The sequence below is a fragment of the Choloepus didactylus genome, chromosome 6, assembly GCF_015220235.1.
Source record: "Choloepus didactylus isolate mChoDid1 chromosome 6, mChoDid1.pri, whole genome shotgun sequence".
NCBI classification, from domain to species: domain Eukaryota; kingdom Metazoa; phylum Chordata; class Mammalia; order Pilosa; family Megalonychidae; genus Choloepus; species Choloepus didactylus.
In genome coordinates this window covers 83,194,223-83,209,013 of record NC_051312.1, presented here as the reverse complement: position 1 = coordinate 83,209,013, position 14,791 = coordinate 83,194,223, and the positions used below count along the sequence as shown (strand labels likewise).

The following is a 14,791-nucleotide window of genomic DNA, read 5'->3' as shown; positions in this document are numbered from 1 at the left end:
ATAATTTTTTGTTTGTTTTTTTTGTTTAAACAACATGAATTTATTGGCTCATGATTTTGAGGCTAAGAAAAGTCCAAAATCAAGGCATCATCAAAGCAATGCTTTCTCCCAGAAGACCATGGCGTTCAGGGGCTGGCTGCTGGTTATCCTTGGTCATTGACTTCTCTGTCACATGGCAATGCACGTAGTGGCCTCTCCTGGCTTTGCTGTTCTTCTCTGGTTCCACTGATTTCAGCTTCTGGCTGCTCCCTCTGTGGCTTCTTTCTGTCTCACTCTGTTTATAAAGCACTCCAGTAATCTGGTCAAACCCAACCTGATTCTTTGGGCCACACCTTAGCTACAGTAATATCTTAAAGAGCTCTTATTTACAATAGGTCCACCCCCACAGGAATGGGTTAAGTATAAGGGCATGTTTTTCTGGGGTACATAGCTCCAAGCCACTACAGAGCTGGAAAAATAGAAAGTGGTCATTGAACACAGATGATTTAATTGCCCACACAGAGAAGCCAAAATTATTTACAGCAAAATTATTAGCAATGATAAGCAAGTTTATAAGTTGTATGGATAAGTTTACAATTATTTATAAATGAGTGACAAATTTGAGTGAAATTTTTTTCTCTAAGAGATGACTGTGTCTTTTTTTTCTTTTTTAAGCTGTTAATATAATGAGTTACATTTATAGATTTTTTTTTTTTTTGTATTAGATTACTTCTTTGAGTATTTGAATATCTTTTATTGAGAACTCATTTTTGGTTGATCTTAATCTGAAGAGAACCTGGAGGCCTAAGTTGAAAATTCTTTCTTTCAGCAATTAATTACATTTGCTTCTAGTTGGAGTCGGGGGCACCCATGACCAGGGAGCACTTTGCTGCCTGCAGGGTCTCAGGTTGGTCCTTAAACCTCTGACTGAGCTCTCTGTACTGGTTGCTTGCAAGAGGCTTCATAGTCTGTTTACAGAGCTGATTCTGGCTTTGGCCTCAGAGGCAAATTTCTTACATGTTAGTTTACTTTTTTTTTAAATTCAATTTTATTGCAATATATTCACATACCTTACAGTCATCCATGGTGTACAATCAGCTGTTCACAGTACCATCATATAGTTGTGCATTCATCACCCCAATCTATTTTTGAACATTTTCCTTACACCAGAAAGAATCAGAATCAGAATAAAGAATAAAAATAAAAAAAAAGAACACCCAAATAAACCCCCATCCCACCCTACTTTTCATTTACATTTTATCCCCATTTTTCTACTCATCCATCCATATACTAGATAAAGGGAGAGTGATCCACAGTTTTCACAATCACTCTGTCACCCCTTGTAAGCCACATTGTTATACAATCATCTTCAAGAGTCAAGGCTACTGGGTTGGAGTTTGGTAGTTTCAAGTATTTACTTCTAGCTATTCCAGTATGTTAAAACCTAAAAAGTGTTATCTATATAGTGTGTAAGAATGTCCACCAGGGTGACATTTCAACTCCATTTGAAATCTCTCAACCACTGAAGCTTTATTTTGTTTCATTTCGCATCCGCCTTTTGGTCAAGAAGAAGTTCTCAATCCCATGATGCCGGGTCCAGATTCATCCCGGGGAGTCCTGTCCTGTGTTGCCAGGGGGATTTACACCCCTGGGAGTCAGGTCCCATGTAGGGAGGAGGGCAGTGAGATCACCTTTTGGCAGAAGATATTTTATAATCCTTGAATGAATAGAAAAATTCAAAGCAACAATACCAGTGTAGGTCCAGATCTACAAAGTTTACCATAAAACTGCGTTATTCAATTCCATGTTATACATCAAAAAAGCCTGGCCTTAACTTTCAGCTTTCTTTCAACTCCTCTTCATATTCACATCCTCTCATCTTCTTTCATCTTCCCTCATAGTCAGATTCTTCATATTATTAGCACATATACCTGCTTCATCTCTGAAATGTTAAACTCTAAACCCTCAACATAAAAAGGAAAGGAAACCTGGTGATTTGAGACTTAAAAGCATTCCCCACAGCTTGGTCATCCAGGATCCGCAGGGTTATATGATCTGAAGAGCATTTAAGAAGAAAACCAATGGAAAGTAGAGTTAAAATTGCCTTCTTTATGTTATATTCACATCCTCAAGTGCTAGAGAAAACGAGAGACCCTACTTTGAAGTGAAAGCATGGCTAACATATTCACAAATCTGCTTGGTTCTCACACCATGTATAGTAGGATTGAGGGCAGGCAGGATGACCACATAGAGGAGGGTATATAGAAAACACACATGACTCTATCATGTGAGCCACACATGCTCAGTGCTTTGTGAAAAGCCTTCCTTGAGATGGAAGACAGAAGATAGGAGGATGTAGCCATAGGAGATTCTAACCAGTGCCACATCCAAAATAAGAAAGGGAGCCACAAAAAGCACACTGATGGCAGTGATGAGAATGCTGGCACAGGCCAACTTGGCAATGCACATGTCCTCATGGTAGGAGTGGGCAATAATTTGAGCCTCAGAGAAGAGCACATGATGGATTAGGTAGAGAATGGGCAGCATGAGCAGGACTGAGCACACTATAATACCCAATTCCTGTCAACACTTGTAATATCAGAATGGTTTGATAGTGCAGTGGTACACAGATGCCTACATAGGGGTCAGAGGCTGTAGTTAGCAGAACAGCAAATTCCATTCCTGTGTAGGTGTGTGTCAGAAATATTTGGGCCCCACATGCTCCAAAACCAATTTCATGTGCATTGAACCAGAAGGTCCCCAATATCCTGTGCACTGAGGACATGGAGAGGGCCACCAGATCTATGGCTGATAAGATGGTCAGAAGAAGAAAAGGGGATCCTGCAGAGTTCAGTCATACCAATGATCAGCAGAATTGTAGCATTGTCCAGCATAGCCATTGAGTAAACAAAGCAACAAAGCAGAGGGATCCAGCCCTGGGAATATTCAAGTCCCAGGTTGCGTGTAAGGGAAAATGTGTCTGGTAGAAAGTGGTAGTGTTGGTAGGAACATCTTGCCACTGATGTGAAGTAAAAATAGTTGACTATTTTAGAAGGAAAAAAACCCAACATGGGAAGGTTTATCAATGCTTATCTCAAAACTCCTCCAGTAGGCTAGATTTTTATCTCTATTTTTCCTGTTAAAAAAGCTGTTGCTAAAATTTGAGTCCAAACCAACCACATGGAGGCATACACTTTAGGTGGAAGGGACATAAACTTTTATGATGGGCCACCCCTTGAAGATGTGGAAAACGATATCTTATATTCATTGTCTATTACTCCATAGAAAACCTGGAATATGTTTAAAAAAAATGAAGATTTATGTTTTTATTGAAATAGTCTTTGAAGACAAAGTACACCTTATTTAAACACATGAACACATAAAAACAGAAATACAGGTACACTTACACACAGACCATGTGAGTACATATAAAAATATAGGCATACATAGGTTGTAGAATGGTAGAAAAGCCAGAAAAATCTCTTAAGCTGCTACATAATTAGTATATTAGTATCAAAATGAAGAGATATCTTTTATTAATTCATGTTCACATTTACTCATAACTCCCCACAGACACACTGCACTGAACCTCAGATATGAAAATAATTGCACAAACATGGGTAAACTCTAAAATGGGAAATCATCTCAAAGAAAGAAATGTCTATCTCTTTGCTAGTGGTATTACGATAGAAGTTAAAAGAATCTCCAGATTTCTTTTGGTTGCCAGACTCCTGTGCATATTCCAGGATATCAAACAATTCTACCTTTCTCTGTAGATGTGAGTGTCTCTATTCTATTCCATCCAGGGATGTGAGTAGAATTGTCTAAAGGGGGATATTTGAGAGAAGTAAAGACCTATTTCAAAAGACAATTTAGGTTGTCACAATTAGGTTGAAGAATATAATTCTCCAGACTTAACTGTGTTGCACTTGTGATATTACTTTCTTTCTGTTTTTATACAGAAAAAAAAACTAGAAAAGTGAAAATGGGGTTAAAGAAGGAAGGAGCAGAGGGAAATAGGAAGAGAGGAAAGGAGGGAATGATAGAAGGAAGAAAGAAATGAAGGAGTGATGGGAGGATAAAAGGAGGCAAGCAGGCAGATAAGAAGAGAGGAAATAATCAGGAAGGCAGGAAGGAAGTAGGGAAGGAAAGAAATAAAGATCTTAGCTCTGAGTCCAGAAAAAAGTGAGAAGGAAAATTTCCAAAACAAGACTTTATCCACAGTTATTTATATCTAGATTTGGAACTGGAAGTAAAAGGGAATGAGTCAGTTAATCTCTACGAGTGCATTGGTGTCTCTGTCACAAAATAAGATATATAGCAGATGATATTGCAGCCTTTGGAGGTAACGAACCTGGACTTTCATCTCAATTCCACCATTTCTGGCTGTGTAACATTTAGCACTTAGTAAAGTTTGATAACGAAATGTTTCTGGAGAGAGAGAAGAAAAGGGAAGAGAGACAAAGAGGGGGATGCAAGGTAAGAAGAGAGAACCAGAAAGAGAGGCTTGGTGATAAAGAGAGAAGAAAATGTGAAATACCCACATAAATGAAACAGGTTGGCAAATGCACAAAAGAATATGACCAACAGTCTAAATCATACTTTAAATTTACAGATATCAGTGTTCAAGTCATGTATAAGGTCTTTTCTTTGGGCTCTCATTGATTATGTGAATTGAATAATAAAACTTTTGTTTTCAATACTTAGACTTTTTATTGTGATTGGTTTAAAATTTTAAAATAATTAGCGCCTTGCTTAATTTCCAGCATATGATATATTTTTGTTTATGGTCGTACACATTTTTATAGTTTTTGGAGGAATTTCTCTACATATTTCCAAGTATTTCAAGCAGCTTTTTATAAAAATTATTTTAGTGAGTTTTAGTGGCTTCATTGGAGAATGGGACAGGCATGCTTGACATGTTACTTGTTTACTAATGATGTAAAGCACTGTTACTAATTTATATCATTAGTGCTAATCAGTACTGTTAACATTTCACAAATAGTGAATTCTTAAATTCCTTTAGCATTGAATATTATGCTATTTTATTATATTCTGCAAATATCTGAAAAACCACAATACATTATTAGCCATTTTTAAATTATCAATAGTCACTAGATTTACAGCTATTTTAGTTTTGCTTATTTTTCAATGTGTTTCATTACTTCCTGTAATCAGGTATTACCATTAAGGATATTTTTTCTTCTCCTGAAGACTTCCCTTTAGTGTTTGATTTAATGCATCTGTGCTGACATAGAATGATCTCAGCTTTTGCATATCTGACATTGTTTTCATTTTGAATTCATTTTTAAAATTTTAATTTTTAAAAAATATTAACATATTTTGTGGTATAACTGATGTAAAATACTCTGTATAAATTGTTATTGTACGAGTTGAGATGTTTTCACAGATGTATACAGCTACAGATCTTTCACCATGATCACGACAATGCAGGTATCCATGAGCCACAAATGTACCGTGGTGCTCCTTTGAAATCCTTCACATCTGCCCATCACTACGCCATTTTCAAGGCAATCATCTGCTTTCTGGCAACACAAATTAGTTTAAAAATTCTATAACTTTTACATGGATAAAATAGCTAAAAAATAATAGATCTATTGAGATATAAATTCACATAAAATAGAATTCAGCCTTTGAAGATGTACAATTCAGTGAGATGTGCAGAATTGTGAAACCATCACCAAAACCTAATACCATAAATTTTCATAATGACAAAAATAAATCCCACACCTATTGGCAGTCACTCCCATTCTCCCTTCCCTACAACCCATTGCAACCATTAATGTACATTCTGTCTCTCTGGATTTGCATAATCAAGATAGTTCATGTAAATGAATATTCCAATATTCACTGTGGCCTTTGGGACTGGCTTCTTTCAGTTAGAATAATGTTTTCAATGTTCATTCATGCTGTAGCCTGTATTAGCACTTCATTCCTTTTTATGCCCAAATAATCCATTTGTATGAAATTAACACATTTTATTTATCCATTCATCAGTTGATGGACATTTGTGTTGCTTCCACTTTTAGCTCTTATGAACAATGCTGCTGTGAACATTTTATTATAAGTTTTGTGTGGACACATGTTTTAAGCTCTCTTGGGTATACCCCTAGGAGTGGAAATCCTGGGTCATATGGTAAGTCTATGTTTAACATTCTGAGGAACTGCCAAACTCTTTTCTAAATAGCTGCACCATTTTACCATCCCACCTGCAATGTGAATAGAGTTCCAATTCTCTACATCCTAGTCAACACTTGTTATTGCCTGCATCTTTTTTTTAGCCATCCAAGTGGATGTAAAATTGTTTCTCATTGTAGTTTACTGACTCAAAATTCTCTAATGATTAATGATGTTGGGTGTCTTTTCCTGTATTTTCAGTCATTTTTTTTTCCTCAGGGAACAAAATACTCAAATTTTGTCCATATTTTAATTGGGTTATTTTTGCAGTTGTATTTTAAATCAGATAAGAGGGAAAGAGTTAGAAAAATGCATTTATACTCTTGTATATTTATTTTTGTAGTTAACTTTTTGGTGTTCTTTATTTCTCCATTGGGTTCAAGTACCTGTCTGTGTCCTTTCATTTCAGCCTGAAAGAATCCCTGTAGTACCTTTGTAGGGCAACTGTGTTAGTAACAAATTCTCTCAGTTTTGTTTATCTAGGACTGTTTTAATTTGTCCTTGATTTTTGAAGGATAGCTTTGCTGGGTATAGAATTGTTGGGTAACAGTTTTTCTGTTCTAGCACTTTGAATGTATCATTCCCTTACCTTCTGGACTCCATTATGTCTATCTAATGGGAAGTCAGCTGTTAATCTTACTGTGGATCTCTTATATATGTGATCTCACCTTTCTCCAGCTTTTTACGAAATTCTTTGTCTTTGACTTTCAGCAGTTTGACCATAATAGGTCTAGGTGAGGATCTCATGAGTTCATCCTTCTCTGAGTTTGTTTAGCTATTTGTATGTGCAGATTGCTTTCATAAAATTTGGGAAGTTTTGAATATTTGTCTCTTTCTCTTTCTCTTTTCATTTTGGAATTCCTGTTAAATGTGTATTGGTTTTCTAAATTTGATTTAGACAATCCTTTTCAGTGTCCTCATTGCTTTTATGGAGCAGTGAATTTTAGTAGTTCCTTAGTCTGTCATTCCAGAAGTGCTCCATTATGTACTTTTTTAATGCCTGCTTTGTTAAACTGAAAATCATACTCTGATATTCATCCATTGTGTTTCATCTATTAGTAGTTTGTTGCTTTTATTGCTGAACAGTATGAAATTATGTGGATATAGTCATTTAACCATTCGAGAGTTGAAGTACATATGTACTGTTTCCACATTTTTTGGTGTGTGTGTGCGTGTGTGCTTTTTTTTTACAACTACAGACAGATAGTCTATGAACAAACTTTTACAAGTTTCTATATGACCATATACTTTTAACTGTCCTGAGTAAATATCAGTTGCATAATGACTTAGTCATAAGGTAGATATGTTTACTTTTTTAAAAAACCAACAATTGTTTCCCCAAATGGTTGTATCATTTTACATTTCAGCTATGATAAGTGAAATTTCCAGATGCCATATATCCTCACCACATATTTAGAGTGATCAGTTTTTCTAATTTTAGACATTTTTGTATGTAGTTGTTTTAATTTGCATTCCCCCATAGCTAATAATGTTGAGCATCTTTTTGTAACCTTATTTGACATCCCTATAGCTTCTTTGATGAAGTGTTTTTTCTAATATTTTGCCCATTTTAAGTTGCTTTTTGTTCCATAATCATTAAACTTTGAAATATTTTTATGGATTCTAAACACAGGCAATATCATATATGTGTTTTGCATATGGTTTCTCAGTGTGGCTTGTTGAATGGCAGAAGTTCTTAACTTTGATAATCTGTAGTTTATCTTTTCATAGATAATCTTTTTGGTGTTGTAGCTAAGAACCTTTTTCAAATCCAAAGTCCTGAAGGCTTTCTGCTATGTTTTCTTATAGCAATTTTTTAGTGTTAGGTTTTACCTTTACATCTGTGTTTCATTTGTTGTTAATTTTTGTATATTGTTCAAGGTAATGATTGACTTTTACTTTTGTCATATATAGATGTTCAGTAGCTCCTGTAATATATGTTGAAAAGACTATGTTTTCTTCATTTAATTGCATTTGAAACTTTGTCAAAAATCAATTGATCATATAAACATGGATCTATTTCTGGATTCTCTTTTCTGTTCCATTTGTCTATTTTACCATCATGATGCCAATACCATATTGTCTTGATATTCTGACTTTGTAACAAATCTTCAATACAGGAAGTGTGAGACCTCAAACGTGTTTCTATTTTTCAAATGTACTTAAGTTATACTAATTCATTTATATGCTTGTATAAATTTTAGAATCATCTTATCAATTTCTGTGCACAAAGATTCTTATATTATTTTGAATTATTGTAAAAACTAAAGAAATGCTTAAATGAGAAAAATAGTGTATTTATTTGAAGATGTCATTAGGCTACCATAAAATAAAGGTACATTAGGAATCTATACTTAATGTACACAATTTTATTTACAAATATACATGGAAATATATACAACAATTTATAATTCCAATAATATGAATCAATCATACACAACAACTTGTGAAACAGCATCAAAATGTCAAAAGTCTTTGCATCATTGCAATATACATAACATTCATTTTTTTCCCTCTAATTTATGGAATTCAAAAGATTTAAATAATGACCATGAAATGATTTTATGATTAAAACTATCAAAAATGGTTTTCAAATAAGAGATGCTAAAAAATCTGGTTGTCCATGATTTTATAAAATAACGTGGCAGGCTCTGTTGTCAATATGGCATTTGTCATTCCCCCAAAATTCCCTAGAAATATTAAAATTGATTTTAAAGATAAGTGAATTATTTATACACCATAAAAATTAACAGGAGGAATTATTATAGTAACAGACTTAGTAGCCTATGATTTACTTGTAAACACAAGTGATAATTATATTTCAAGGACAGGAAGGAATATAAATGTTTCTCTGTGTCTTAAGGTTTTCAAGTCAGAGACAAGAAGGAACAAATGGCAAATTCCTAAAGGATTAAGTGGAACTGCATGGTATTTGCACTATACGAAATCCGCGTCCCAGGTGGGTTTTGTAGTTGATCCCTTTGTGTGCTTTGTAGGTCCGACCGCCAGCTACAGGGAATGTTGGTGACTGATAACCTTCAACTCTTTGGTTCTTCTTTTGCCTAATGAGGGCTTATTTGCCCCAGGTCAAGTCCCGTCCCAGACAAGTCCCTGTCATGTCTGGTTGATGCAACAGTCTAGGGCTTACCCACCTCACACCAGTTCAGGACAACTCTAAAGGGCTCTTCCAGCTCCAGTGCCCCCTATAATGTTAGGCTGAGGCTTTCATTGTCACTACATATCAGTTTCTTTCTTTCTCTTATTTAATCCACCTGTCCTTGTATTGACCATGAGAACATACCTGTATTAGTTTTCTATTGCAGCTGTGACAAATTACCACAATTAAAAAAAAATAGTGTTACAATTTACTGTTTTATAGTTCTGTTGATTAGAAAGCTGACCTGTTTCTCACTGGGCTAAAATGAAACTGTTGGCAGGTCTGCGTTCCTCTCTGGAAGCTCTAAAGGAGGACCTTTTCCCTTGCCTTTTCCTGTGTCTGGAGACTTCCCTCACTCTTTGGCTCATGACCACTTTCCTCTGTCTTCAAAGATAGGAATGGAGGGCTGAATCTTTCTCATATCACATCACTCTGACCTCTCTTCTGTCGGCATTTCTCCTTATCTGACTCCCATCATTCTGCCTCCCTCTTCCACTTTTAAGAATGCTCGTGAGTACATCAGTTGGGCTCACCTGTTTAATCCAGGATAATTTCCCTGTCTTAGAGTCAGCTGATTAGCAACCTTAATTCCATCTGCATCCTTAATTCTTCCTTGCTATGTAATTTAACATAGTCATAGGTTTCTGGGATTAATGCATATTTAGAGGGCCATTATTCTGCCTACCAGAAAACATAACTAAGCATCCTACCTGCAAGTCTCCATCTCAGAATTTGCTTTCTAAGAAACTCAAGTGTGCACAGGTTGTTCAGTTATGGTATTTGAAAGTCTAGCAGGGAATCACAAATGCAAAGAAAAGTTCACAATAAACAGTCACCAAGCATTCAAAGATCATCTACAACATACAAGGAGCTAAAAATATACTAACAGGCTGTGTTATTATATTATAAAAGTTATTATAAAATAACTTTATATGTTATTATAGAAGTTGAAAATTTCCTAGAAAGAATAAAAGATGGAGTATCAGAATGTGAGGACCCATTGAATACTGAGTATGATAAAAAAAAATCAAAAATTGAGTCAACATAATGACATTCAGAACACCAAAAATAAAGATGCTTCCCAAAGAAGAGAGAAAAAAATCCTAGCAAAGGGTGAAAAATGATTGACATAATATCTTTCATTAACAGCATTAGTTGCCAGAAAAAAGAGAAATTCAGAGAGCTGAGAGAATTTTTTCCCAAAATTCCAGAAATTTTCTACTTATCTTTCAAATGTGAGGGCAATTGAGGTCATCTTTAAATGTAGAAACATAATTAATTATTGCCAGAGCAGGAGGGTTGCGGTTCTGGCAGGGTCAGCACAGGGAATGCTTGAAGATGTTCCACATGAAGATGAGTGAATGCTGGAGAGAGAAGACATTCATGAAGACTGTAGGAGAAATAAATTATTTAAAGGGAATATGATATATTATACATGATATTACAAAGAAATATGTACAGGGGTGTGTAGAAATTTCTAATTTTAAAATAATAATAATACTATATTTATTAGAAGAAGGATACATAAATAAAATCAATGTTATCAAACAAAACAAGAAGTATTTTAATTTATATAAATTAATAACAAATTAACAAAAATACTGTGATTGGATGTAAAATTAAAAGTGTACTGTGATGTGTATAAAACACATGCTAACGTTTGCCTCTGGAAAATTAAGAGAGAAACTGTATTGAGGCAGTGCTAGAAGTTGATTTCAACGAGAATGCTACATATATATACATCATATAACATATTTGAAATGAGTGCAGTGTTAAAATTTGTTAATTCTGGGTTGTGGGTACAACTATATCTGTTATATTTTTACTTTAGTTTCTATTTTACAGATTATGAAAAAGAGAAAATACAATAATAAAAAATAATGTAAATGAATGTGAAAAGGTCGATGATAAGAAAGACCATTGCTTGGGAAATCATATTATTAAATCAGTTGGAAGTCTTTCAGTTTCATGTGAAATAAAAATGGTGATTCATAGCTTGTTCTGACAGTGTCTATGTTAAAGTCTGTGTGTGTGTGCGTGTGTGTGGGGGTGTGGGTGTGGGTGTGTGTGTCTGAAGAAGTAGATCATGGATCTCAAATGAGAAGGCTTGGACATGGGGATGGAGTATTTTAAGATCAAATGTAGACTGAGAGAACGCTGGATAAAGTGGTGAGTAGAGACCAACATGCATCACACAGAGAAAAATACCACATTTAGTTAGATGATAACAAGACCATCCTCATGCTTATGCTGTGGGCCTGAATGCAGAGAGACAATAACCAGTGATATGCGCTATTGGTATTAGTAAGACATAGTTTTGAAATTATATGTTTTGGCTGTCATTCCTCTGAATCTTAGGTAGTTGGGAGACTATTCCACTTCAAGATACAGATTTGGCAATGATTTCTTTTAAAACTATGAACATTGTTTTTAAAGCAATAGCCAAGTACAAATTCCACATGTGTGCTAGTGGTTCATTGACTTATTTCTAACAAACAGAATGACTCCAGAAATACAGTAGACATGAAATGTATGTAAATAAATGAAAAACTGAATGAATGAATGCAAGAATGAAGGTATGAATAAATTAGGATAGAGGGTTAAATGTCCAGTGCCACATTTCTCTAAAACAGAGCATGAGAGACCAACTGTAATATATATTCTTTTACCAGAAAAGAAGCAGCCTTTTGTTATCAAGAACTCTGCGTGAGGTCTTGCAGAGGCCATACAGATTCCTTCCAGGACAACCAATTAGCATTTGACTTTGAGACACAGTGAGGCTTCTTCAAGTCCTAGAATTATACTTGAAAACAGTCACAAACAAACCAACTTGTATCACAAACTTGCAGCAATGTTAGAACCAAGAGATATTCTTTAACACAAAAACCCACAATTCTTCCTAGCTGGATCAAAATATTTTGTAAAAGAAGGTGATAGAGTCTCATTTTTTGGTGAAGACATAGCACACTCGCTCTCGTATCTGTTTGGTCCTCACACTGTAAATGATGGGGTTGAGGGAGGGTGGGATTACCAAATAGAGGTTGGCCACAAGAATGTGAATGTAATGCGGAATGTTGTGTCCAAATCGGTGAGTAAGGAAAGAGAAGACAGAAGGGATATAGAAAACACAGATGACCCCAGCATGGGAGCCACAAGTGCTTAGGGCTTTTAGACGTGCATCCTGGGATGGGAGGTGAAAGACAGCACGGAGGATGTAAACATAGGAGATGGCAATAAGGACCAGGTTCAGGACAAAGAAGGAAACAGCAAAAAGCCCATAGATAGCATTGATATAGATGTTTCCACAGGACAATTTTGCAATGCCCATGTGCTCACAGTAGGTATGGGCTATTATATGAGCCTGACAAAAGGGTAGTCTGTAGATGAGATAGATCATGGGAAGAGTAAGCAGAACTGGACGAATTATAATGCACATACTAATGCCCACCAGCACCTGAGTTGTCAAGATGGTTGTGTAGTGGAGTGGAGCACAGATGGCCACATATCGGTCAAAAGCCATGGCCAGTAGGACCTCAGCCTCCATGCCAGTGAAGGCGTGTATCAAAAACATCTGAGCAACACAAGCCCCAAAGTTAATCTCATGAGCATCAAACCAGAAGATGCCCAGCATGCGGGGCACAGAGGTCGTAGAAAGAGCCAAATCAGTCATTGAAAGGTTAGCCAGGAAGTAGAACATAGGATCCCGGAGGGTCTTCTCCACCTTGATAACCAGCAGAATTGTGGCATTGCCAAACAAAGCCACCAGGTAAACAGAGCAAAAAGGCAGTGAAATCCAGGCATGGAACTTTTCCAGTCCTGGAATTCCAATAAGGAAAAATGTGGCAGGGTGAAAATTGCTGCTATTGTGGTATATCATCCTGTCATAGATCAGAAGAGAAACTGTTTCTCCTGTAGGAAAAAAAGAGAGATAGATAAGAGAAAAAGAGAGAGAGAGAGAGAGAGAGAATGGAGAAAGAGAAGGAGAAAGGGAGGAAGAGAAAGGGTGGCGTATCAATTGCTAGTTGAAAAGACATTTGCTACATGAGCACTGAAGCTCTTATATTGAACCCTCCCACAGCCATATTAATAGACCAAATTCAGAACATCCATTCCTCCTGCTGACTGAGTTCTAAGTCTAAACAAAGAAGCTAATAGCAAACAGATGTTAATAGTAAGAGCTTGTCCATTCACTTTGGAAGAGAATAGAATTTGCTCTCTCTCTAGGAATCCACCCTATGTTGAGTGACCCTGGGAATATCAAGACTGTGTTATAGCACAGAGGCAGTCAAAATGCTTATCAGCAGTCTGCAATGAAAATAACTCAAGGCTCAGTTTGTAGGCACCCCCACAATCAAAACCTGCAGAAAGTTTTCTGTTGACTCCTCATTATTTATTGACAGAGAGGCATAGCTGCAAAAACTCTGACCCAAGTCCAGTAGCCTCTCAGAGAGAGGTTTTCTCTTTTAGAAACAGACGGTTTCAGATAAGTGCTGGCTCCTTGACAAGTCCTGGACAGGAACAGTCATTATTTATGATGGACAGACTGTGTGGAGAATCAGCTGGGAAGGAAAAAGTAGAGTTGTCCAATGCTATTTGCATATGTCTTCTCACTATCCACACCACTTCAATTATTCTGGAAGCACATGCTAATTTTAACCCTGCTGTAGAGCCAACACTTGTTTGGTTCACTCCTTCTCCCAGTTCAAGACACTGGAATGTGTGTAGAAGATAACACTGAAAGCCTCAGATGTTTATGATATTAGGGAAGGTATTACGCATAGCTGTCTGGGTTAGCATTGTCTCAATGGAGACAGAATCAACTTCTGCAAAACCTAAAGGGCGTGAATAAAGATCTCTAAGTAATGTCTTCAAAATCCTGGAAAATGAACCAAGCCAATCAAGATTAGGTAAAAGCCTTAACCTGGAGCCTGTGGTAGAGCAGTTATAGTTCAGAATAAAGCTTTTATCCTTGGAATAGCTCCACTTTCTTTCCATCTTTGTGATCTTTTTATTAACATTAAGTACCTGAAACATCCAAGGTGGGAAATGATGCCTGTCCATCCTTTCTGAGTTTAATCCCAAAGATATTGCTGTAAAGTACACTTACTTTCTTATTTGTATTGTATAAAAACATAGACACCATAACTACTTAAAATATATATCATCACTCAGTAGAAAGATAATAGCCAAGGTCAAATCTCTAGAGTCCCTGCTGCTTACTTTGAGTTTAAATCTAGGAGGTGACTCTCAGCAGAAAGTCTCTTCTGGCCTCATTCCTTCCTTCTGACATAGAAATTTACTTCATCCAAGGGAATACTCAACAGGATGGGATTAAATACCTTGGATCTTCCTGAAACAGTTTAAAGATAATCTCATCACCATTTAAAATTTTATTCCTGTCTGCTGCAGTTTGACTACAAGGTCCTTTTTTCCAGCCCGATCTTTCCATGTCCCTCT

General features: G+C 36.1%; 1 protein-coding gene across 1 annotated transcript; it reads right to left on the bottom strand.

Moving 5' to 3' along the window:
* Positions 1–12,275: 12,275 nt before the first annotated feature.
* LOC119536393 (olfactory receptor 52J3) lies at positions 12,276–13,217 on the bottom strand. Its single transcript, XM_037839158.1, has one exon. It carries the CDS (start codon positions 13,209–13,211, stop codon positions 12,276–12,278), a length of 936 nt encoding a protein of 311 aa, XP_037695086.1. The 5' UTR covers positions 13,212–13,217.
* Between the last annotated feature and the right edge of the window lie 1,574 nt (positions 13,218–14,791).

Coding starts and splice junctions, on each gene's coding strand:
- LOC119536393 (XM_037839158.1), bottom strand. CDS start 13,211: ATGATATACCACAATAGCAGCAATTTTCACCCTGCCACATTTTTCCTT.